The sequence below is a fragment of the Megalops cyprinoides genome, chromosome 6, assembly GCF_013368585.1.
Source record: "Megalops cyprinoides isolate fMegCyp1 chromosome 6, fMegCyp1.pri, whole genome shotgun sequence".
In the NCBI taxonomy this organism is placed as follows: Eukaryota; Metazoa; Chordata; class Actinopteri; order Elopiformes; family Megalopidae; genus Megalops; species Megalops cyprinoides.
Window position 1 is genome coordinate 33,759,999 of NC_050588.1, and position 26,207 is coordinate 33,786,205.

General features: G+C 44.0%; 1 protein-coding gene across 1 annotated transcript in view; it reads right to left on the minus strand.

Annotated features, from left to right (window-relative positions):
* unm_sa1614 (un-named sa1614) overlaps window positions 1-26,207 on the minus strand; it is a 55,068-nt gene that overhangs the window by 15,461 nt on the left and 13,400 nt on the right. The window contains exons 2-14 of the mRNA XM_036531535.1: window positions 13,382-13,454; window positions 12,512-12,657; window positions 11,939-12,013; window positions 11,390-11,439; window positions 9,682-9,811; window positions 8,950-9,035; window positions 7,275-7,350; window positions 5,503-5,589; window positions 4,107-4,207; window positions 3,605-3,674; window positions 2,984-3,071; window positions 2,189-2,237; window positions 910-1,073 (exon numbers count right to left, since the gene is read on the minus strand). Of these exons, the coding sequence (XP_036387428.1) occupies window positions 910-1,073; window positions 2,189-2,237; window positions 2,984-3,071; window positions 3,605-3,674; window positions 4,107-4,207; window positions 5,503-5,589; window positions 7,275-7,350; window positions 8,950-9,035; window positions 9,682-9,811; window positions 11,390-11,439; window positions 11,939-12,013; window positions 12,512-12,657; window positions 13,382-13,454 (1,195 nt within the window). The remainder of the gene's footprint in view (window positions 1-909; window positions 1,074-2,188; window positions 2,238-2,983; window positions 3,072-3,604; window positions 3,675-4,106; window positions 4,208-5,502; window positions 5,590-7,274; window positions 7,351-8,949; window positions 9,036-9,681; window positions 9,812-11,389; window positions 11,440-11,938; window positions 12,014-12,511; window positions 12,658-13,381; window positions 13,455-26,207) is intronic.

A 26,207-nucleotide genomic window follows, 5' to 3' on the forward strand; every position in this document is an offset into this window, starting at 1 on the left:
CAGCAAGCATATAAAGGAAACAGCAGAAGCTTCTTAGAATGCAGGGCCATCAGTCTCACACACCCAACACCCTGGAAGCACTACATCTGACGCTCTAAGTCCTTACAGAGAATGAAATGGAAAAAAAAAGCAAATTTGCTTATGAGGTATTCTGGAGCCTATTTCCAAAACTGCCAGGATGTCATTCTAGGCTGATTCCAAAGGGACCGACTGAAAAACGAAAGTGAGATGCTAGATCCAAAAGGAGGGATGCTTAATGAAGGTACAGAAGGCAGTTTGCCTCGGTACGCTGTGACAGAGGTTGTAAACTGTCAGGTTTTTTTTCCGATGCAGAATCTTCACACAATCCTAACCTCGTCCCCCCAGACAAAGCCAGCCGGTCTCTTAATGCGATTCAGGGTGCAAGGCTTTGCCCTCTCCCTGTCCGCAAGGCCATTCATTTCCAACAGAGCAGCACAAAGCTTCCTGCCTACAGGCCAACCGCTTTCAAGATCACCCGCTGCTCTGAGTTTCCCCACCATCCTGAAAATTTTAATCCTAGAGTGCCACTGCTGCCTGAATTATGCTTACATAATTTTGGATTTAATTACAAGTAAAGTATCATTTCCTGACACAGGTACAGATTTAACCTAACTGCAATGTGCTCTGTCCTTCAGTCTGAGGGAGAACTGAAACCCGCTACGTTTTTGGTTACCGTTATATTACATTATACCTTTGGTCACTTAAATTAATGCAGCTTGTTTGGTAAGTACTAAAAAGTAACATAACCTAGAGTAACATGCTGCAAAGTAACGTTGAGTAACATGCTGCAGGGTAATGTGAGTAACGTGAGTGACATGAGTAATGTGAGTAACGTGCCGCAGAGTAATGTAGAGTAATGTGCCGCAGAGTCAGAGAGCGCTTTCTGACCTGGAGCCCCGCAGTCACAGCACACGTTGTTGCCGGGCATGCGGCGGATGTCCTCGGTTATGGCCCTGGTCAGGTCCTCGATGCTGTTCTCCCCGCTGGGCCTGCGCTCGTCCAAGGCCACGTTCAGGGCCTCCTGTTTGCTGTTGGTTAGCACTGAGATCCACCTGCCAGAGCAGAGCACTTCTGTCACATCCACTTTGCCACTTCAGTTCTCCTGCACCCACTCTGTCCACCAGACCAACACCGCCTTTGGCTGGACCTGCTATCTTGACCTTTTCAAACGATACCAGCTAGTTTTATGGACATGTAGCTGTAATGCTGTGGTGTGATTGTGCTTTGACTACTTTCGCGCATTCTCCCCCATCAAACAAGAGCCTGTTTTCCAAATATTATTTGTTGTGAGAAAAGGGCATCTTTTTCATGTCTATATTTGCAATCCTTTGTAGGCAATCAATTCACTTGCCCTTCTTCACCTTTAACATTTAGTCGTAGACGAATAAGAAGCTTTGAAATCATGTCGGCCCGATACTGTTGAGGATCTGATCAGAGCTGGAGAAGTCTGTAATATGGTTCAAAGCTTCAGCTTTCTGGTTTGAGCTGCTGGGGCTTCTGGTAAAGGGCACATTTCCTGAGGGGGGGGGGGGGGGGGTTGTCTGGGCTTGGAGGTATTAATAAACAGGCTGTTTCCTATCTGATCCGCTCCACACATCTTCAGCTGACTGTCACATGAGAGCGGCTCGCGGAGATGTGCGTCTGGCTGGATCCGCTGAGCTCTGATAAGAGGCGCTGTTGACGCAGCACTGGGACTGGCCGGCAGCGTGCGGATCCATGGGCCAGGCAAACACGAGGCGTGAATTCGTCACGTGCACGGCGCTAAAAACCGCATGAACCAAGGAAAGCCTGGCTGATGTCACTTGCCGGTAAGCGGGCAGGGATCGTAACACGAACGGTTTAGTTATGAACAGAACGGGTGACTTGGAATATATGGGATTATGTTACAGAATGAAGAATCCCAGTAGATTTTGTGATCTGGGATCCAGAAGTCCTGCCATCCTCTTTCCTCTCATTTGTACAATTCACCTGCTTTAGCTTCACAGCTACATAAGTTTTATGAGCTGTTTGGCTCAAACTTTTCCTTGCGTCTCCTTAAAAACCTAATTTATTGTTGTTTCTAAGTACAGACTGGAGGAATACAGTACCCAATACGCCCAGCTAATGAAACTGCCACCACAGTTTCAGCAATAAACTGAAACAGCAATAAGCGGATCAATGTACTCACGCAACACATTCAGCCTCATCGTCAGTGAGAAAGTGATATGTGCGATTATCTAAAGAAGGACAAAGACAGGAAAAAAAGCAGTGAGGAGTAATGATCACAATGAACACATCCACACCCACCCAGGGACCTGGCCTAACTGGCATCAGACAGACCTTAGGAAAAAAGGAAATCATTGGCGTAAGCCTCAAGTGGGGCCTGCTAGGTTTCTAGTGACACTGCAGAGGTTAACGGGGCAATGCTTTGGCCCCATAATTCAAGCCTCACTGACAAATGCAAACAAAAGGTCCCCCACTGCGGGGGACGTGGATGCCGGAAACAGGGAAAATTAGGCGGTGGAGCCTGGCCAGAGACAGCGGGGGAAGCCCTGCTGACAGGGAGGTGTAGGCAATGTCAGTACCTCAGGATCACAGCAGTTTGTTTAATAATGAGTCTGTCACTGCAGACTACTGAACCAGGGGGGAGCTTTCAGGGATGCCAGCACTAATGAGAACATGGCTGATCTGATTAAAAATAAACAGCCTCAAAGTGCATCCTACACGCTGATATCTGGAGCTTTAAAAACATTACATTTCTCAGAGTTTTATTATTTTATGTTTCTCTCAGAGTTTTCCAGTTGCCGCACGGAGGCTAAAGTGGGTCATCTTCCTTCAGAACACTAGCGCACACCGTTGACACCAGATGAGAGTTCATTCTGTGTGGTCTGCGGGACGCATTTGGGTTACAGCAGCTTTGCAAGGAGGTCTTGTTTTAGGATATAATGTGGGACAGGAGTCCTTGCAGTGGGCAAACGCTTACGAGAAATGAGGTCGAAGCACTTCTTGTCCTCCAGGCTGGGTTTGACCTGGCACGTGAGGAGGTTGAGTTTGGCTGGGGGTTTGTTGGGCTGAGAAACAGACGTGAATCACACATAAGAATTTACTCACAGTTACCGACAGGCTTGCTCTAGCAGTGTTTGTGCTTAAATCGCACCGGTACGACTACGGTTCCGTAATTACATAACTGAAAAAACAAAAATCACAGTTCAACATACTTTTTTGGCATGTGTCACAACCTAATTACTTCCTTCATATTTGAATGATCATGACAATTGCACTAATAGATAGGAATTTGTACCACAAACCTATCAGATTGACATACTATGTCTGGATGTTCGATCAGCCAAACAAAATCTATCGTCTGATGTCAAATGCATATGCGTAGCAATCAACATCCGTCCAATTGTAGAAGCATCACTGAGTATGGGTGTGTGTGTGTTATGTACATTATGGTTATTAACGTGTGCGCGCGCGTGTGTGTGTGTGTGTGTATGTGTGTGTGTGCGTGCATGCATGTGTGCACACATATGCGTGAGTATGTGTGTGCATGCGTACATGTGTGTGGTCATAAGCAGCCACTCCTTCCATGGAATATACTCACAGTTCCATGTGCGATCGTCAAGTAGCAGTTCTGCACAGCACACTTCCTCTTTTGCCACATCTTCCTCAGGCTGGAGTTGACACAGAGGATCAACCCCAAATTAAAATCCCATACATGTCATTGCAAACACCAGAGTGAAGACTATTTTATGCATCATGATTAGAGCTTGGAAACACACAGCAACCAGGTTAGATTCTGTAGTTCTGAATTCTGAGGTAGCAATTTCACTGGATGTATGTTAGAAAGTTTCAGATTCTTTTCGCATTTAAATGGTAATGATAAAATATACCATGAAAAGGGGGGGGGGAACAAAAAATAAAGTCAGGAAAAAATACAGGGCAGAAACTGTGCTGCAATCTGGTACAAGCTAACAAGCGTATTCCTCTCTTCCTGTTTACATGTAATTCAATACTCCAGACAACAACATACAGACTGGACACAAAAAGCAATAAAAGAAGATAGAATAAGAGATGCAGGATGCAATTGGGAAGGTCTGCATTACCCATCACTCCTCTTGTAAAGGTAGCCTGTTTTCTCTGTACCATACTGTTTGTTTCCCTGAAGCTGGTGCATGCTGTAGACCGTCTGTTTGCTCAGGGAGTCCTGCATTGTAGAAGATGAGGCATGACATCATACAGCACATCCAAATATACCGTTTTGATGGTATAGGCTTTGGCCTGTGTGATAGTGAGGACCTAATGTTGCGTAAACCAATGATGTCAATAATCAAGGATGCGTTTAGGCAAACTGGGACACTGCCCTTAAAACATGAGTACCATGTGCTGTGCAACGCAAACAGAAAGCAGAAGTCTAACCTCACAAACACACCACAGCGACATTTTAAATTCAACACGAAAGCAAGTGTGCAGAAGTTCAGATAACACACACGTCAGCCTGCAGTCAAAAGAAAATGACTGTGGAGGGCACTAGGCCAACTTGATTCTGTGCTTTTCTAGCCCAGGAATGGGGGATGTGAGGGTGGGGGGTGGGGGGGGGGGGGGGTGAAACTGCTTCCATTAGTTTGTAGAAAAAGAATTCACAACATAATTCACAAAGGAGGCATGCACATTTGTGACAAGGATCTGCAAGGATCTGACAAGGACGTCTGCATGCTGGTAATGTGGTTATACAGAATCCCACTGTGGTAAACCAGGGTAAACCAGAGACGATTTATAGTTATTTCTTTGACTGTGAGAGATAAGAGAGATGGCTGAGCATGCAGACATCACAGGATGTTACACTCAGAACACAGCGGAGGCACACCAAAATCCAACTCACTCTCCTCGACTGCACGATTCGCAGCAAAAAGACACAGAAGTCATGGCATTTAGATTATTTTACAGTAAACGATAACCCCCATCTGATTATTGAGAGAACATACTTTACAACTCATAAGGCAGTTTGCATCGAATGACTGAGGAGTTATTGATCAGTCAAAGGCAACAGCACAAAGGACAGGTTTCTTTCCTAAACGAGGCGCAATTTCAAAAGCCGCTAAAGTTATCTCCTGTCCAGCCCTTCCATTACAGTCTTCTACGGCTTCTAAATATGACTGTGCAAACTGTCCATACAATCCCTGACACCTGCCTCAACACCTGCATACGGCAGATATCACCAGAGGCTTATTTAGACAGTGTAAGAGGCAGTTGTTACTCCCCGTTGCGATTATTCTGCTAGGAGGAATCTGAGGATGACAGCACCTGCCTGGGGAACGGCGCAAATTACAACATTATATACATTCATATTACACGACACCATGCTGCCTGTATGTATTCATTCCTCTCACAGTAACACTTATCAGCAAATCTCTTTATCACATGGGCTCTTCCCAGGTGCTGTAAATTAGCGGATGACTGGTCGGCACAGACTGGCTCGCCGGAGGGTCTGGACGCTCTTACCTCCTTCAGCTCTGGCTGCAGAGAGGGTCGGAGCTGGTCCCTCAGGGAGCAGAGCTGTCTCTTCTCCTCGTCCTGCCCGTGTTTGATCTGGACAGGGATGGACTGCGCTTAATAGCGTGCTCCTGATTGCCACACATCCTACGCATTCTTCCCTGTCAGCTCCCTCCCGGGTTAAGAGATTGCTTTTTCTCAGGTTTCTCTCAGGGCTCCTTGTCCATAGTAATGATAGAGCTTGGTCTGTATTGTTTACATTACACTTGGATTCATTTTGTCCATATACATATATGGCATATACATAAATATCACATACACCAATAGTACAAACACATATGAATCCACACTACTATGGACTGATGTTGTGAGAAAACACTGTCTCATTTCGGATTATTATCATGGATTATTCCAGAAAAAAAGTAATTCTGACCTTCATTCGTACCTCATGTTTCCATCAACCACATAAAACCTAAAGCAGTTACATTTTTGTTCTATTTTGTCACAGCGTAATTTGCATATGTGTGTGATGGGAGACTCTGATTCATGTGTGTAGCATATTTCCTACAGTCTATGTGACTTCAAGATTTGGTGATCACACATTTGTTGCAATAAACCTGCGCTGAAACAAAAAAACTAGGCTACCTTAGGTAGCAGATAGCATATGGTATATTCTAAAAACAGAGGGGATCATCTATTATAACTCAGGGACTGAGATCCCTGAGGAAAATGTTATTTAAAAAATGTCTATTCTGCACAGTACACAGGAAAGTTAGCCTGCGCTGTTCACCCATAAAGGAAAAAAAAAACAAAACATTTTTGCCCTGATTACACTGTAGCCAAGTCCATCCTGCCATTTGATCTCTTTACTGTTTACAATGAAGGCTGCCAGGCAGCGCAGCTGTGGAACGGATGAGCCACGGTCTCTGAATTCCAGCTCCAGTCACATGGCAGCTCAGGCCAGCTGATGCTGTGTGAGGCATAATTACAGAGGATGGACCCACTGCAACTCAGCCTTCCCACAATACCTCTCCTACCCAGTGAACGCATCAGATGCCTGTCCGTTTCAGGCAGGGAAAAGGGGCTGGATCTATGAACTAGAGCTGGGGGTAGGCCCAGCCCTAGGAGAAAATACAGAGGGGTGCAACTGCAAGCCACAGGGGTACACAAAAAGTCATAAATACTATGTAGACATCGGGGTGCACTGAGGTCCGTCTGGGGGTACAATGCACCCCAAAGCACCCCCATTGCACCAGGCATGACAGGGGTGTTCACCAAGCACCTGTGGCTTGCATTTTCAACAGTCAGCTGGAATTCACACCAGTGTGGCATAGTGGTAAGAAGTAGGGCTTGTAACCAAAAGGTTGCTGGTTTGATTCCCCCCTGGGGCACAGCTGCTATATCCTTAAGCAAGGTACTTATTCCAGAATTGCTTCAGTAAATATCCAGCTGTATAAACAGATAATATGTAAAAAAAAAAAAAAAATTACCTATGCAAGTTGCTCTGGATAAGAGCACCTACTAAATGACAGTAATGTAATAAAGCGTAATAATCAGTGAGAGTAAATCTAGGAGACACTCAGATCCTGGTGTCTGTGTTCACCGGGCACCTGCGGCTTGCATTTTCAATAGTTGTATGGAAGCAGTGCAGATGCTCCACTCATTGTATGCTGTATGTATACATGCTTATAACTGTGGAGATCCCTGTAGATTTGCAGTGGGAGAGACGTTGTGATGGCTGAGGGGTTGGCGCTGTAGCTGATGCTGCAGACTGCACTCACGCTGCTCAGCTCCCCGGTCAGAGCGTCGATGTACTGCTTCAGCTTCTCCGTGGCCGCCAGACACTCCTGAAAGAAACTGACAACGAGGACGGATTTAATTATCCGGCCGCAGCCGGGCGCTCGCCGCTTCAGGGATTCTCATCACACAGGCTGCCTGGTAACGGGGCCTCCGGGGCCCGCGTTTCACCGTGGGATGAGCGGTGTGGGAGACAGAATCGGTCACGGCGCCTGCCGCGCCGCACTTGTCTCTCACGCCTCCACCAGTGAGTTGGGGGGGTGGGGGGGGGGATTGAGGGGGACGACACACTCAGCTCCAAAAACTGTCACCCAGAGGACCGCCTTTTGCAAGACCGTCTTTGGTCATTAAATCCCTGCTTTTTGAGCCCAAAAGAGCCTGAATCCCAAAGCAGGGCCTGGGCGAGGGACACTCTGCCTCCAGGCCTCACCTCAGTGCTGCCCTGTTGTAGGAGTAGGATCCTGCAGGTTTGGGGAACGTGCTGCTGGATGCAGAGGGAGCAGCGAGGATCCAGCACCTGTGCACACAGCTCTCTCATTGCATTGAGTAAGAGGCGCTCAGGAGGGCGCAGGCCTCCCAAGGCCAAGTGATCCCGCCCCCACTGCTAACCAATCACACCCTCACTGACAACTAACCCAGGATATACAGTAAAAATAGCCAACCTGTAAATCAACCACTCCTTACCATTTATGACAAAAAAGCACAGTGATACAGTGGTATAAGGGACTACGCCACCTGACGGCTGTCTCAAACCACTTTCTTTAGGCATGATTACACAATCTGCTTTATGGTAAACTCTTTCATCACTACATCATCAGTTGTGAGTGATTATCGATAACATGACAAACACATTAAAACACAGTATTTCTAGTGATATTTCAGTTTTTGGTTATGCTTTTTTGTCATAGATATTATTTCACATTTTGGTACTAACTTTAAGGCATTATTGTAATATGCAGGAACAGACTACAAACTGTTTGTGCACACGCGTGCATACACACACACACACACACACACACACACACACACACACACACACACACACAGCCTGTGTTCATCTCTATGATATGCATCTTTTCTAATTGTGGTGCTCTAGCATTTGTAAATTTTGCCTTGCACATTCGCACATATAATACTGCAGCAAGACTGCCAAGACAATTTGGACCTCAAAACAAGGCATCAAACCAAGACATCAAACTCAGATGATATCTGCATATATATGTGTAAACTGAGTAGCCTCTTTTTTTATAAGTTCCCCCGGGATGCTGCAGTATAAAAAGGGCTCTGGGAGAAAATCCATTAATCTTCAGCTGTGCTGTACAGAGGGGTGTCCCTGAATATGCGCACCACGGGCTAATGTCTCATAATGTACAGTATGAACATTTGCATTTCCAGTGTTTGTGTCTGAAGAGAGTCAATTAATCACTGTGGGAAAGACAGACACAGTAACCCAACGGCAAAGCCGGGCAAAAATCAAACGCCTGGTACCATAGGATTTGGATACTCGCCACACTGTGTGATGTATCAGACACCCCCTCCAGGAGAGGACAGCTTTTGCACAGGTTTTTTTTTTTTTTGCTCTTTTTTTATCACAGCCTAATGGTGCATTGACAGGGGTATTCTGCATAATGAGACAGTGAAGAGAATGGATGGCCTTACTTGCACTGGGAGTGGTAGTGCTTGATGAGATTCTGCAGAAGGTCAACCCCTTTCTTGGTCTTGATTTCGTTCACCTTGATGAGGTACTGTGAGGGGAATGGGAGAGGAAAATAATGGGTTTAGGCCGTGCTCTTTCAGCCACCGAAATGACCAGGCGGAGGGGGTCAGGAATACTCCACCTCCACAGTCAAGCCAGGATGTGTTAACAAGATAAATAAATGGCATGCTCTAAAGAATTTCTACAGGATTATCCTGTACACACATGCAGACACACACACATACACAGACACACACTCACACAATCCTAACCATATCTCACTGACTGACTGACTGACTGACTGATTGATTCAGTCACTCACTCACTTACTCAATGACTGACTGACTCACCCACCCACCCACCTACTCTACTCACTCCACTTGCTCCACTCACTCCACTCAATCACTCTACTCACTCCACTAACTCACAAAATGCCATTAATATAGCTAGTGGTGTTTCCAACCCTCCTCAAACACAGGACTTCTTGCAAATATAGCATTTTCATTTGTGAGCCTATATGAGCTTTGCTTATAATGAATGGCTGGCTATCAGCAGTCCTAATGTGTGTGTGTGTGGTTTTGTGTGTGTGTGTGTGTGTGTGTGTGTGTGTCTGTGTCTGTGTCTGTCTGTGTCTGTGTGTGTTCGTCTGTGTGTCAGTGTCTGTGTCTGTGTGTGTGTGCACACGTCCCTCTCACCTCACACATCTGGAGCTGAAACATCCTGCGCTCCTTCTCCAGCTCCTCGGCAATCTCGCCCCCGCTCACCTCCGTCCGCACCATGCCGTACTGCCGGGCCAGTTCCCGCTTCTCCTTCTCGATCTTAGTACTGTAAAAACACACAGATAACTGGCTCCTCCTTTACCTCAGTCAACACCCACACAGACCAGGGAAAGCCCTGTAGCCAGCACAATGGTTCTCCCAACTGGAACCAGATACTGCTGTGAAACTATTTGCTGGGACATCAGTGGATATGGTCACATGAATAACAGGATCAAGCTGGAACCAAGCACACTTTTAATGAGAAATCACATGACAGTTACCTTCCTGCATAAATAAACTTAATCACAGTCAGCTACAATCATGCAAAGACAAGAGAACAATGGCATGGTTGATGGCATGGTTAAGGAATCGCACCTCTATAATGAGGCCAGGTGGGATGCTGACAAAGACACTAATTGCTTAAGCAAGACAGTTCAATTATAACCATGGGCTGTGTAAGCTAGGCTGGACAAGAAACTAAACAGAAGCCTGGGTAAATATTGCATGGAACAATGGAAAGTTTCTGAAGTATCACTTTCACAGGACAGCATTGTTCTCTGCCATTTCACGGTTCCTTTTCAGTAACGGCTTGGAAGGGATCTTGTAGGTCACAAGTTATTTATTTCAGACCGTTTCAGGGAAATGGCAGAATTGAGGGGCACTCTCCGTAATGAGCAGAAGGAAGTAAAAGTATGCATGTGTAGCCCTTAAAAGTGAACAAGGAAATGTAGCATTCCTCTTGTAATACACAGCTCTTACCAGCAGTGCAGGACCCTGGACATATGGCACTGATGCATCACTGCCGCTATCTCTAATTGAAGAATCTGGGATCCCAAGTCTGGGACAGCTGCACCTCTGCCATGGTGTGGCATAGTGGAAAAGAGCAGGGCTCCTAACCAAAAGGTTGTTGGTTTGATTCCCCACTGGAGCACTGCTGCTGTGCCCTTGGGCAATGTACTTTACTCAGAATTGCCTCAGTAAATATCCACCTGTATAATGGGTAGCATGTAAAAATTGTAACCTATGTAAGTCACTCTGGATAAGAGCATCTGCTAAAAGACAATAATGTAATGTAATACCCTTTCTAGTTTCAGATCAAGCATGTATACCTGCCCCACCGCAGTGTGGAAAAATGGGCCACACTGGGCTCTGTAATCTCCAAATATTTTCTGCAATTCTCAACAGCTTTCTTTAAACAAACAGACATTAGGGGATTTATTTGTGCAGGAGGAGCAGCCAAAGGATTATTTTTCCTCTAAACTTGTTTGCAGACTTCTCCCCCTCCCTTGCGTAAGTAAAAATACACCTCCCAGCATTGTCATCTGTGTTAATATTTTCAAATGTTAATATTTTTGAATGTTTGTATTGCAAATGTTGACATTCTTTGCCGTAAGATAAAACTCAGCTTACATAAAAAAAGAGTTCCAGAATCATTCAGTGTAATTCATTTACCTAATTAGATGAAGTGACGCTTCACTGCAATTACAGCTACAAGATGCATGAGTCATGCGCCTTGTATTACCAAGCACCAAATACATTGTACAAGATGTATGTTCAAATTCAACGTCAGAGTCGCATCGGCTTAGTTGTCTTAGGGAAACCTTTGGATACCTGACAGGTGGCTGGTGTTCAATAATACACTTACAACTTATTTTCATAATCCCTCCACGCTCTGTCAAACGGCTTTTTCAGGTCCTAGAAGAGAAAGACAAACATAATAGGTTTCAATTCACAAGGTGTGGATTTACAACAAAAATCTGCTTGATATGACACCATCTTTGTGCAACTGGAAGCTGTTGTATGCATACTATGTTCTACGTTCAGTTAAGTTTTTTGTTGCTGAGAATTTATAAGAGAAGAACTGACTCATCTGTGCACTTTTTTAACACTCCTCTAATTAGAGTAGGTCCCATTGCGTGAAGTAATGGAGCAGAGTGATTAGGAAAATGATAGCTGTTTTCATCCGAGTTGTTTGAACACACCATTACCCCACAGCTGCATTATCTAGTTATCTTTCAGATTTTCACTATTTTCCCTTAACATTTTTTTTCTAAAAAACAGAGCAATCACAGTCACATGTTACATGACATGAATGACATTTAAAAGCAAGTAATAACTGTTGGAGGAGTCACTTCACAATTACAATGGTAAACAAGAAAGTCTTCATCACTTTTATTCCACCTTTTGAACTTACCCCTTTTACCTCTTTCAGATCCCCTTTGACCAGTGAGTCCAGAAAGAAGTTGATGTTGTGAAGCATGCTCTTTAACTGCAGGAGAGGTGCAACACCATTACAGAATGCCAGTTTAAGTTTCATTGAAGCTTTCCTAAGAGAAGAATAAGCTCATTCACTAAAAATCTCATACAAAGGTTTTTTTACAAATTTTAAGGTAAAAACTATACAACTTGTGAGCTGGCTCACTGTCACACATGCCATAACTTGCTAAAGAAAAACTGTATCGATCAGGTCTCCCATGAAATGTCAGCATTCAGAGGTGTATATTTCTTATTCATGGGAAGTCAAACCTCAAAACCCATGATTTATTCATATGTGAATCGATGATGTCATTAGCATGTGGATCCATGCCATTTGCTCCTACTGATAAATGAGGCTTCACGACAAACAGAACTACAGAAATACAAGAAGGGGCTGAAACGTAGTGAACAGTTTAGAAGACACATCCCTTCCCCTCTGCACCCAAAACCCTGGTGACCAACTGACAGAGACAGTAACGTTCACAAACAGGGCTTCCCTCCTTCCCCTCACCAAGTTCTTCATGGGCGTTAACAGCTCTTTGGAGAATTCAGCAAACTTATTAAACGCAGAGGCCACTTCCTGCTCTCCGTTGCTGCGGAAGTTCACAGCCAGTTTCTCCATGGAGCTGATGTACAGCTCCAGATGAGAGATGTGGTCTGGGGAGGGAGGGGGAGAGAGAGAGAGAGAGAGAGAGAGAGAGAGAGAGAGAGAGAGAGAGAGAGAGAGAGAGAGAGAGAGAGAGAGAGAGAGAGAGAGAGAGAGAGAGAGAGAGATAGAGAGAGAGAGATGGCATATGTCAGGCTGTCACGCAAATGTAAAAGCGGAAATGTGATCATTACAACAGTGATCAATTACTCTTCACATAAACACTCCTGCTTTAATAAAAAAAAATCATTAAATGAGATACATTATTGCTGTCACTCATACTAATCCAGTCTGTATATGAAAAGCTATGGGAAAATTAAAAGCAAAAAAAATCTATTCAGTTCAATCAAATTTTATATCTATATAGCTTTTTGTAAAGGGAATTTAGGGGCAATATTATGGTCTGCCAGTGACTTTGTGTAAAAGCAATTGGTTATATAAAATCTATATTTGCCTGCTTGTTTAAAAGCAAAATTTCATGTGTATTGATAAAAACAGCAGTAAGAAAATAAAGCATCCTAAACAATGATAAAACAGAAGGAGTGAAGCGATAGTTTATGTTCTTCAAGCTTCTTCCCCAACACGCACATGACCCTTTAACAGTGCTCTGGGTAAAGGGTGTGATCTGAGTCCTCCTAGGCAAAGCACCTACTTTCACAGCAACATCAGCAGAAACATCACACACCTACAGTCGAAATGACCTGCTGGTCGGCGTGCCAACAGCTGTAATTTTACCTTGACCTGAGGCGTGCTTGGCTTTGGCAGCTTTCTTCATTTTCTGTAGGATTGTCCTGTCACAATCCAGGGCCTACAACAACAAGGAAACAAATAAGCATGACATACAAACTCAATCTTTAATTAATTCCCTTGAGGAAATACATTTGCGTAATCAAAATTATTACAAATACAATAGGTGTCTGAATCCTAAATGACATCGGCAGGTTGCCCCATTGCACTGTGAAAACTACAGGCTTTGCCACAGATGTGTGGGTGCGATGAACAAGCTTAGCAGCACAAGCTTAGCAAGGACATCCTTGCACCTCTTGGATTCTATTTAATTTCGAGACCTTATCTAACTTTCATAACCTTGTCCCACTTTTCACATGGCTGAAAGCATACAGATTTTTATCTTAAATTGCTTCCTCACTCTCTGGAGTTCTTATTTAACACCAGGAGATGGATTTTTTCCCTCAGATTATTTACTTCAAAATGCATATAGTAGTTTGCTTTGCATCATTTTAATTGTGTTGACTACAGAGCACATGGCAAGAACAAATTCTCTGATGTCTGATAGTGTTCCTACCGCTTCCTAAATTGATACTGCTCGGGTTTACCCATGTGTAGACTATGTATGAAGTCTACCAAGATCAGGATGGGTAGAAAGAAAAAAAGAATTGAGTTAATTTATTTAGAGGATACTCCCCAACAGGGAAGTGTTGAAATGATGACTGTTTGACAACATTTTCCGTCCAAAGAGTTCAGCCGGGTTAATAAGAAGCTAAATACGACGCCCGTTTCAGAACATCGGCCGGCCTGTTTGCAGAACACGATTTTCACGCGTGCGAGCCCACCACCTTTTAGCTGCAGTCGCATGGGAACAGGGCAGGGGGAAGGTTAAGCGAACGCCTCCTCCGCTGATGGAGCAATGATGGGTGGCATCGTTCAGACCATGTCACCATGGGCGTTGATGTGTGTGATGCATGTAGTCAGGACTCAGCCAAGCATGGCCAACCTGCACTGTGAGAGGTGTGGTCCTCGGTCCTTACAAAAACATGCAGTGGATCTAATGATACCTGAGCAAACTATCCTCTTCCAGCTGGGTCCGAAAGCATCAGACATATGCATTACATTACATTATAATACTGTCACTGAGCAGATGCTCCTCTCTAGAGTGACTTACATAGGTTACATTTTTTACATGTTATGCATTTACATAGCTGAATATTTACTGAGGCAATTTCAGGTTAGGTACCTTGCCCAAGGGTACAGCAGCAGTGCCTCAATGGGGAATCACGCCAGCAGCCTTTTGCTTACAAGCTCTGCTCCCTACAACTATACTACACTGCTGCCCCAGATGCATATGTGTTCCACACATAGAACAAAAGAATTTCATGGCAGACATTGTAATTGGGGTGAACATTGCACATGCCACAATAAAGCACAACAAAGCCATACTATACACTGCAGGGAGTCACAAAGCCTTCTAGCTGACTTGGCACAAGCTAGATGCTGACTTGGGACAAGAGTACACCTAGAGACAAAAGGGCGAATATTTGTTCAATGTGTGAATGAAGGAGTGACTGAAAATTAACATGAAAAATGGATTTGGTGGCCACAGTTTGTGCGGCCCTGAACCTAGGGCAACAATCCATTAATTTACACATGTGTAGACTGTGAATGACAGGTGTGTCAAGCAGCTCTCAACAGTTATGCCAGAAAGAAAATCAGATATGAAGAAAAACAAAAGAAAGTAAAATAAGAGCAAAACAGTATTTCAACCATTCTGCCTTGAATACCTAAAAATACCTCTGACTGCTTTGAGAGACCTCGATTCATTTCTGGGATAAAGGCCAAAAATGACAAATGCACAGCAGCACCTACAGATGAGGTATTCCAACAAAATGAGGAGTGGCATAACTCCAACTCCTACACACCTTTACAGCACAGAGCTATGCAAACACCGTCGCTGTCCCCATTGGGAGATGCTAAAAGCTTAACTAGGGTCATTAAACAAACAAGAAAGGCAGCAAAAATTACAGGAAGTTTCATATTTTAGCTACTGGCAGCGTGCCATGCAAAATACAGTACTGTGCAACGGCAGATCCTTATATGGTTAATGAAATTCAAAGGCCCTTAAAGTTACTTCCCTACATGGCCACACACACGCGCACATGCACGCACGCACGCACGCACGCACGCACGCACGCACGCACGCACACACGCACACAAAGAAATGGCAACAATCAGCCTTACAACAAAACTGACATATCCTCTTTCCCAAGAAGATTCTACGGATAGCAAATTTGGCCATTTTTTTTTTCATTTACTGTAAACAACCTTCTGCAGTGACTGTTACTTGGTGTCTGTTATGTGTTAACATCCTGTTTGACGCGACGTTGTGCAAAGCAACCATGTGACTTTGTGTTGCAATACGAGGAGAAGCTGAATGCAGTACTGTTTACGCTGCAATACCAAGTGCCCCTCCATCACTCTACTGAATACCTTGAGGGGCATTTATGGCGTACCTCACTGCAGTGAAAAGCAGGGAGTCGCATGGAATGAGGCAGAGTGAATGGAACTGGAAGTGTAAATCAGATTTAACGATTCCGATATGCTGTTTTCAACCCTTGAGCTTTACACAGCGTTCTGCTTTTTTTTCCTTTGTCAATCAGTGCCTGTCATCATCAGATCATACACTGCACACGAGGACACATTCAGGACTCTTTACCCTCAGTTAGGTCTGACTTTCCTACATTTGAGCAAATTATCAAACTCCATATTCAGTGATGAAACGACAAAAGTTCTAGATCATCTCTACAATCCTATCATGTCAGAACTGTGCTAAAATACACACATACACACATACATACTTATTCCACTTTAAAAAAAAGCCAAATCATAAAAAAAAAATTCACAGTAACAGAAACTGAGAGGACAACCATGCATCATGGCATCAGGAGGATTTGGGCTAAACAGGCCTCAGAGCGCACACATATGTTTCAAGTTTCAATGTACGCTCTCTCACCCACAAACCCAAATACGTGCAGAACTTGCAACTTACGTGCAAGCTGTAGCAGGGGTTTGCTGCCATTTTTTGTCGACGTTCCACAGAACAGAAAAAAAAAAGTTCAGACGCCTACATTTCGCAAATCATTTTCAAAGGTCTTGTAGAAGGGCAATGAGCCGGCTCGATATCTAAAGCATGAGGTAATCAAATGAGGGTAGCACCAGGGCAATCTATTTTCTGAAAAAAATCCTGCAAACTGGCTAATTTAGCCCGCAGAGATCCCTTTTGGGAGTATGTCCTGACGAGTCACATTCCACACAGACTGCTCGTTAACTCAGTGTAATCCTTTGACTTAATGAAGCACTGCTAGCTGTTTCCCACAGACTGACAGCGGTATATATGCAGCATGAGGAACACCGCATTGCAGGGTGGCAGATTCACATTACAAAACCACACACTGCCAAAATAAAAGGATTAGGGTAGTCCATTTTTCAAAGGAACTGTTCTACCACCACGGTTTTTTTTCTCCATAAATATCCGTTTTAAATGTAATGATTGAGAAAGTTCAGGTGTTTGAAAGTTACATTGCATTATTGTCATTTAGCCGATGCTCTTATCCAGAACAACTTACATGGGTGACAATTTTACATGTCACCCATTTGATACAGGATATTTACTGAGGCAGCTCTGGGTTAAGTACATTGCCCAAAGGTACAGCTGTAGTGCCCAAGCAGGGAATCACACCTGCAATCTTTCAGTTTACGAGCCCTGCTCATTACCACTATGCCAAACTGCCACCACCATTGCCCTTGTAACAGACTTGTGAAAGGCTACGATTTTGTCATACAAGTCAGAGATCTTGTGAAATGAAGACATGTCTGTAAAATTTTGGAAATTACAAAACCTCCCTAATGTGTTTGCAGGAAAAAGGAAAAAAAAACAGAAATGACTTGACTCTTTTAAGTAGTCATTAAAATCCCATCTTGCTGATCCCCACTAGAGATGAGTCCTCCTAGCTCAGGTTTGACTGCTAAGCCAAATGCTCGAGAGCATGTGGTAAAGCCATATAAACAAAAGTGGACACTGAACAAAAAAAGTGTCTGGTATACTGCGAGGACTTATTTCAAAACACTCAAAGGGAACATTTCAAGAAAGTGTCAGATACTGTGGCCTAGTATAGCATGTACTGCACCTATTGCACCAATTATAAGTTGCACAGGCAACCTAAAGCAACCTGCCAATTTGGTAGGGTGAAACTAAAAACCAGTCTGTTAGGAAGACCTTTAGGAAAAACAGAGACAATGTCCATATCTGTATGACTGGCCCTGATTGGTTCCATCAACCTGTTGCCAGTTTTAAGAATGCCTACAGCACATTACATCATAAGCCAAACATCTCAGCATTGCAGCACGTATGTGTATGCACGCCACGTTCAAAGAGAATCGGTCCACTTTCCTTCTGTGTTTAAGGGTGTCTGTGAGCACTTCAGACCGCAACATTTTTTTTCCCACCCTGAAGGCGACGTGGTGACAGATGACAGACATACATTGCCAAAGAAAGAAATTCACACATAGTCAAATACAAATAGTGAAGACGATGCCTAAGAAACAAATTTCAAGCATTTAAGCGCAAGTCTTTAGATCAAAATGTCTTTGAATGCATGTTTCCCATATTCTTAATCAGGTATGACCTAACTTTTGGCCGGTACTGTATATCTAGCCCTCGCATCAGCCATCTTTGTAATCTTTGTGCCGTGAATGAACGCATGGTTGCCCATTATCTTAGTCAGGTGGGTCCAAACTTCTGACTGGTGCTATACTTCTCTTTTCCACCTTCTGCGTGAGTGACACTGTGAATTGCATTTCCTTGACAAATGAACTCTCCTCTGATGTCCTTTGGTTGTTATTCTAATCATCTGCATCCCACCGAGGTGGTTTCCAACCAGACTATCGCACAGGCTGCTACTGTGGGCACAATACGCTGACACACGCTCTGTGAGACCCCCAACAACACAGGCGTGTCGTCTGCTACAAGAACAGCCCACATGGACCTGGCGTTTATATTTCTAAACTCCAGTGATTAGCCGCGATTTTGGGGGAAAAAAAAAAACTCCCCGGGCTCCTCATTAACGGGATATTTACATATGTAGCAGAGAGCATCTCTCGGGAATTCTTTACAAAGCAGATTAATGGAGTGCTTTTGTTTGCACGCACACTGGGTGCATATATGCCGCATAACGTTACACTGCACATTTCCTTTAACATGCTGCACTTCAGCCACTCCTGAGGATGACCAGGTGGACCTCTTTACTGTTGTTCACAGGTGGCCATTTTGAACAAAAAAAAAAAAATCAAGTCTATAGCTTCACACTAGATGAACATTTGGCCTCCTAAAAAATTCACTTCTTTTTGTTCGCTAACAAAAGAATGAATACTTTAACACTTACATGCAACGTCATTTGGTCTACAAGGTGTGACTGAGTATATATGCATACACATTGGCAAGAAAGTACTGAGCTCTGGTATGCTACAATTCTCTTCGCAGTTTTTTTTTTTTTTTTTTTGCAATCAGAGACACTTCACTACTTCCTGGCATAGTGTAAGGGCAGAGGAAGTCTAGGGGTTTCAGGATGGGGGTAGCAGTACCTGCTGACTTTGGTTTGTCAAAGCAAAAAAAAAAACCTACTGAAACTCAACCACTACCATTACGCCAGCATTCTGGCCAAGGAACCGAGATGTGGGTGCCTGCCTTTTCTCTCTGATCTGCTCGGATAAAAAGCATGTGGATTTGGGGTGATATTTCTGAATGTGATCACGTTGAATAAGGCCATCCTCTCTCATCTGTCCACCTACATGCAAGTACGTGGGTTTTTCTTACTGTGGATTAGAACACAGAGCTGACTGTTTCTTTACTCCTTTGTCAGGCTACGTCTTTGTTTAAAGGGGGGAAAAAAATATAAAATATACAACCACGCTTCCCACAGAGTTCCTTTAGATTGAGTCATCGCTGGAGAACACCCCCAAGGACATGTGCTGTGCGTCCACCCCACTCCCCCCCCCCCCCCCCCCCCTGTCCTCACATACTCAGACAAAAATAAACAAGCTACGAGGAGACCTGGCGCAAAAGCACCTGTGGTTAACCGGCAGCGCCGTGTCTTTCAAATTACCTTCCAGGTTCAGCGTTAACAACAATTTCATTTTAACCGTTGCCTCAGGGCCACTGATATCACGGTTCTTATCTTTTGATGAGATGTGTCATTGTATTAGGTCTACCGTAGTTCTGCCATGAAAAAAAGCAGTCTGTTTCTGAAAATCCGCTCAGAACTTCATGTGTGCAGCCCTGCGGGATTGCAAAAACAAAAACTTTTGTTTTTTTCTTAAGATGTGACTACCATTAAGACCCTAAAGTAGCCTAAGTAACTTAAAGTGCTTTTAAGTTATTGCTACTCTGGATGTATGACACATTCTAAGCATGATGCATTCTTAGCATGGATTAGTTGGACATACAATGACATACAAGTTTAGTGTTCTGTGGTTTCATTTTGAAATGGGCATTTCTTTCTCAGAGAATATTAAACTCATTTTGATTTATATCTTCAACTATTATTAGAAACAGCATAAGGTCTGCTGAAAATCAAATTGCTAAATTGCTGCTCCCAGTAGGTTAATTCTGACATGATTATGTATTACCTTATTTGCAGAGCCCCAAATAAGCTAATTGTTCATTCTAAAACTGCAGCCTGAGAAAGGTGAATGTTCCTCTCATTACAATTCCCAAAATACGAAAACTGTTTGTAAAAGAGCACAATGGAATTTTGGGTTCTCTTTGTGTTTAATCAAATTTATTAAAATAGAATCCCCATCTGTGGCACGAAACACAATCCTTCAGACAGTCCAAACACTGCCTTATACCGCATGAACAAAGTACACTGGCCGAACTGAAAAAGGGCCATGCAGTTCATCCAGAAATGGCCGAGCTAATTGTTCTCTTCACGCTAAATTCTTACTGTAACAACTGTAGCATGGCACAGAACACTTAACTGAGGTCATCAGACAAACATGAGTCTCTTGGGGCTGACTCAGTTGGCAGGGGGCTTGTCTTGAGTGCAGACAGAGCCCTAAGGCCTGGGTTTGACAATGACTGGGAGCCCACCGTGGGGGAACAAAGTGGCTTCTTTTCACCAGGGTAGGGGTGGGTTTGACCACAGTGTCTCCTTGCCTCTCTGCTCTCAGACACCCCGCGAATAATCGGGCAGCTATGAGCCACTTGGATGATGTCAGGGGAGCTGAGCCTACCCTCCAAATGGCGCTTCCCACTGCAGTGCACTGTGGGAATTGTAGTGTGGAAAACAGCCATCGGCTGTACATACGAGTGCATCAGAGGACAACAGTCATCGTGCTTCGGCACTCCCGTGCGAGTGCAGGTTGTCGCAGAGGGACGAGGTTCATGTGCAATCGGTGATGCAAAAAAAGGGTTGCATAACATAATAAAGGCATAACAAACATGACTCTCCTCAGAATCCAATAGAACACGTGATGCAGATGCATACTTAGGGAGCAAGCCTGTCCATACCACCACCACCCCCGCCAAATCGATTACTTTTAACAATCAACATCTGAACTCTGGTGGCAATTGATCACCTATACTTGAAAAGCAGGGCTTGCACTTCAGCCTTGCAACACCTCAGACATATGCCAATAAATAACTTGCATGATTTGATCACGTCACCACTAAAAAGAGGATAATCCCTCTCGAAAGGTCAAAATCATAACAGTCAACAACAGCATATTTAGAAATTTGTCAGGGGGTCCAGACATATTCAATAAAATGAAAATTAATCTGCATTGCAAATGATACATTTGATCATCAAAAGCTTCAAGACAAGAAATCTATTAAGACACTTCAAGAGCTTTGTAGGGCTTTTAAATCAATAGTGAGGCAAATCCGCATCAATGATAACCAGCCTTAAACCTGTCACATAGCCATGAGCTATCCAAAGTCACCCTGATGTTCTCCGTGTACAACTTGAGACACAAAGGTGTTGCCCTAACAACCACACCACTACGGGGTCCAGTCATTTCGTCACATTATTGTCATTTAGCGGATGCTGTTATCCAAAGCAACTTACATACAGAACTGTTTTATCCATTTATACAGCTTAATATTTAATGCGGGAATGGTAGGTTAAGTACCTTGCTCAAGGGTCCAACAGCAGTACCCCAGCAGGAAATCGACCTTTCGGTTACAGCCCCTCCTTCTTACTACCACACCACACTGCTACCCTGAGTTTGGTCACTTGCGGCTGCCCTGGGATGTAATGTAATGTAATGTAATGTAATTTAACTCGCACACCCACGATCGATGATCACGTAACAGTCTGCCATTTAAAGCTGGACGTTGAGATGGACTTAAAGAATGCACTGGCACCCAGGAACCCAAATTCCACCCTGAAAGGCTGTCAATTTGCTGGATCTTCCTCCTGTTAATAACTGAGTGATCACATGCACAGCTCTGGAGAGAAGCCCATTCCTGTACTCATATCAACAGGCCTCAGCTGTGCATATGCTTTGAAGAGATTTCTCTGATGATGTTTGCAATGCCATCTCCCTGTATCTGGGCCGACAGTCTAATAACAGCTTGTTTGCAGGTGTTTGCTAAATGTGCTTTATTTAAAGCTGGAAGGAGCAAACTTCAAAACCTGGCAAATACTACAGATAGCTGTACTTAAGTCCGACTGATACACCACAGGGCTTTTCGTACCATTGATTTCATTGGCTCAGAGAGAATAAACTGTCATTTGGAAACACAAAAAGACACAGGCGAAGGACCTCCACACCTCAAAGCCCAAGGCAGACAGCCCCAAATTGCTGTCTTTGTTCTCTCTAGCTTGACTGTCAAAGAGTGACTTCCCTCGCAATCTGGGTTTCTATGGAAACTTCTTCCTGTTTCTTCAGTGAAGATCTCTATTACTCTCTCTGACACAGAACATTTAGTAATGTCCAGGAAGAGGAGAATCAGCAGATATGGGGGGGTGGGGGGGCATTCTGACCTCCTGCTGGCCTTTGCAATGTATTTACATCTGCATAGTGGGTGCATGGGGGGGGGGGGGGCAGTAGAAACAAAAACGCTCTTATTTAAACCATCTAAAGGCACATATGCTGTAGAACTGTGAAAGGCACCAAAACACACGATAAGCTAAAAACCAAGCTGATAATTTCTTAAATTGTCAGACTCCTGTATGACAATCAGCTGCCTGTCCATATAAGAGTAGCCTATTTTGCACGTAACTGGCTTTGTAAAAAATGTAGCATGTAGCACACTGGCCATCTAGTATGAGGAAAAAATAGCTGACAATGTGTTAACTTCTCAAAGATCTAAAAGATATTTATAGTTTTTCTTTTGGAAATTCCCCCTATACCATCACAGACACCTTAATAGCTGGCACAAACCTCTTGTGGCTGTTAGCGGATGTTAAAAGCTGTTTTGAATTGCAGGAATTCAGCAGGCTCTGCCGCAGCTGTTGTGATACAGTGTAGAACATCCCCAGCACGGTGATAAAAGTCCTGTGATCCGATGTCATATGCTGCACTGATAAAGTGCACTCAGCTGTGTCCAGGTCAAACACTGTGCGTTCACGGGGGTAATAAGGTTTCACAGCGCAGCCTGCGAGAGCTGGGAGGATCAAGGCTCTGTTTGTTCCCTCTGAGCACTGCAGATAGTGGAGACCTTCCCCTTGTCTGTCCTCAGAGAGATGAACGAATGCTCTTCTTTTAGCCACTTTTACGCTGCTCAGCCTCAACCCAAAATATTACTACTTCTCTTCTAGCCCCTCTGACTTTCTCTGTACACTAACCAGATTCATCGATAGTGGAGACCTTAGCAGGAAGCAGCAGACTTGGACTCATATTCAGACAACCAAATTTTACCCATGGTGAAAGTTTTTTTAGGAATGCTGGCAGGTCCACCTTGCTTGCGTTGCCAAGATCAAACCTGCATTTACATCTGAAGCAAAATTATACAAAAAATGAGATAATCACATTCATATGCCTTGGACAGAGGAAAACCAGGGCCTGTGCCAGGAAATTTTGATATTTGAACTATTTTCCTTATATTTCAATAGGTATGGAAGTTGGATTTAATGTATGGATAAAACAGATTGCTATCTTGAAGTAACTGCAAAATTCCATGATATGTTCAGATGTTCAGAAAACCCATCACTGCTCACTTTGAACCAAGCAAGATGGAGAAATCATGTTCTAAGCCAAAAAATAACAAAGTAGGTGGGTATTTCTACACTATAGTTAGTTTATGACTACAAAAAATCATCACTTTACAATGAGTGATTACAATGAGTGACTCAGTGAATTTAGTAAAATGTAGAAAGCCAAATGTATGGATTTTTCTCTCCAAAAGGATTTGCACTTAAGGCAATTATCTGCTACCGATATAGAAAACGGCAATATTCAAAACACAAACAGCACTGCAGCACAAACATGGGAATTTGAAAGTGCATGAGAGGGTCCTTTAATGAGCACAACCCCTCACACTTTAAAAGCAAAAATACCCTCCAGAGTCTCCCTTTTTACATAAACACCTAAATAATTCGGAAACCATTTCCCGCCTGTGCTAGATGTTTCTCGCTTTCACTTCAGCACGCAGACAAGAAATCTGGATCTTTCAGAAAAGCAAATGACACCAACAGCAGCTAAAAGGGGGGAGGGGAGTGGAATGGAGCAATCTCTCTCTCTCTCTCTCTCTCTCTGCTCCGCTGCATTGATGGAGAGGAATGAGATTATGTGAAAGCCACTCTGCTCTTTCTGGTGGCGGAACTATTCGGCAGCAGCCATTGCAGTTATTGCACCTTCCCCACAGTTAGCACTGAGCAAAGAGCGCTGTTGCCCATCAACACCGAGGCCATGTTCCTCATTTGTTAAAATATAAAAGGCAGCGTCAGAGGCAAGGTTTGGATATCAGAAGGCCTTCTGAGTTCTGCAAAAAGTGGCGAGGCCTACACACTCAAGCAGCTAACGGAGGCTGGGAAGTCACGCAAATCTGAGGACACTGACAGACAGTGGGGCCTGACGTACAGACATCCTTCAGGACACGGCCAGCGCTGCCAGTTTACAACTGAATGATCCTCTTATCGCACTTTCCCCCCCCCCGCTCAGGGAATTCCATTTCACACATGGACACTTTTGTTAAGCGCATATGGTGCTGTATCGTGACCGGCGTCAGGCTTTCATATGGGGGGGGGGGGGGGGGGGGCAGCAGACTGTGTTCATTAACGTTTGCATTGCTGTTTGTCTGCGGCGCTGTGTTCCAGGGCTGGCAAGCGAATTCCACTGACGACGCAGATCGTGTGTTTGGGGAGAACTACACACTCAGCACGGCTGACGGCGGTGCTTTGGGCTTTTGTTCCACAATCCAGCCCCTGTGTCTGCTGTTATGTACCGCTATTATATACATTCCTCAGCTGTTACATACACCTGAGCACCTGAAATGCTACTATAGAGGGTAATTTCTCATGTCTCAAAATGGTTTCCTATTTAACTATAAAAAAAATTTAATGGTTTAATGCACTCGTTATCTCTACCAGCTAGCTCGTACCTTGTCTGGCCAACCACTGAAACCTGGTCATGCAGCGCTTCTAATATTGTTGACTCCTTATGGTTTTTTTTTTTTTTTTTGCTTGTGTCGTACTCTGCCTCACTTGTAAGTCGCTTTAGATAAAAGCGTCTACCAAATGAATAAATACAAAATGTAAATGTAAATTCAACTGACTCGCAGTGCATTTGTGTGCGCCCTGTGCTCAGTGGACCCATACCATACTCCTACAGCATGCTGTGCAAAACGAGCAACTAAAAAGACTCTTGGAAAAGAAGAAGGGGAAAAAGACGGGAGAGTCCCTGCTCCAGTGTGCTTCTAATGGAGTACCATCTAACCACTGAACCCCTGACCCCTGCCGTCAGCAGTATCCATTAGAGAGCCGTCTTTCGGGGTGCCTGCACACTCTCGGCCCGAGGGAAGCACTGCCTGCCTGATTTCAGTGCTCCTCTGCCAGGCCTGGAGGGCTGCGGGTGTCTGCTGAGGCCCTTGTTCATTTTGTGTCTGCACTTAAAACTCCACATTACGACACACTTTGAAATTCAGACTGTTTTCACATCTCATTTTTGTACCCCTGCTGTTATGCAGTGCAGCAGTCGGGAAACTGCAGGCCTCAGGGCCCCCTGTGAGGTGTTATGGCAAGCACCCTGTTCAATTTCTACAGTATCAATTCTGATTCAGATGCTTTCAGATTAATACGCATTTGTATGTCTATTGGTGGTGCAGTTACGTCTTCCGCCTGTACACAGAGGTACTGCTGCTTTGCCAGCTGGCATACAGCCAGAGATGTAAGATTCCCTTGTTCTGAAACGACATGTGTCCCAGGTATCAACCACAAAGTAAAACAACTATTATTACACAACTATAAATAAAATGTGTAGAAATATCCCTTATGCTGTCTTTACAGTGGTGGAAGCTGAGCTTCATTATAAAAACGTTTAAACCGTGTGATAATCTCAAAAATGATGCATCATGCCACTATATAGTGTATATTTGTTTTAAGTTGTGCTGCACATTTGTCTTTAGCCGTTTTATCAACTGAGAATTGCAGTTTTAAAGTGCCTAAAGATTCTATTAAGGAAGTAAAGTATGCTTTCAAGTCAACAACCGGCACAGCCCCATGCTGACGAAATAGGTTATACGCGCAACGTGGTATGTGTCCTCATATGATCTGAGACCTTTCTGTGGAAGAAAATACTGTTAAGAAAAACTCAGGAATTCAATGCATTT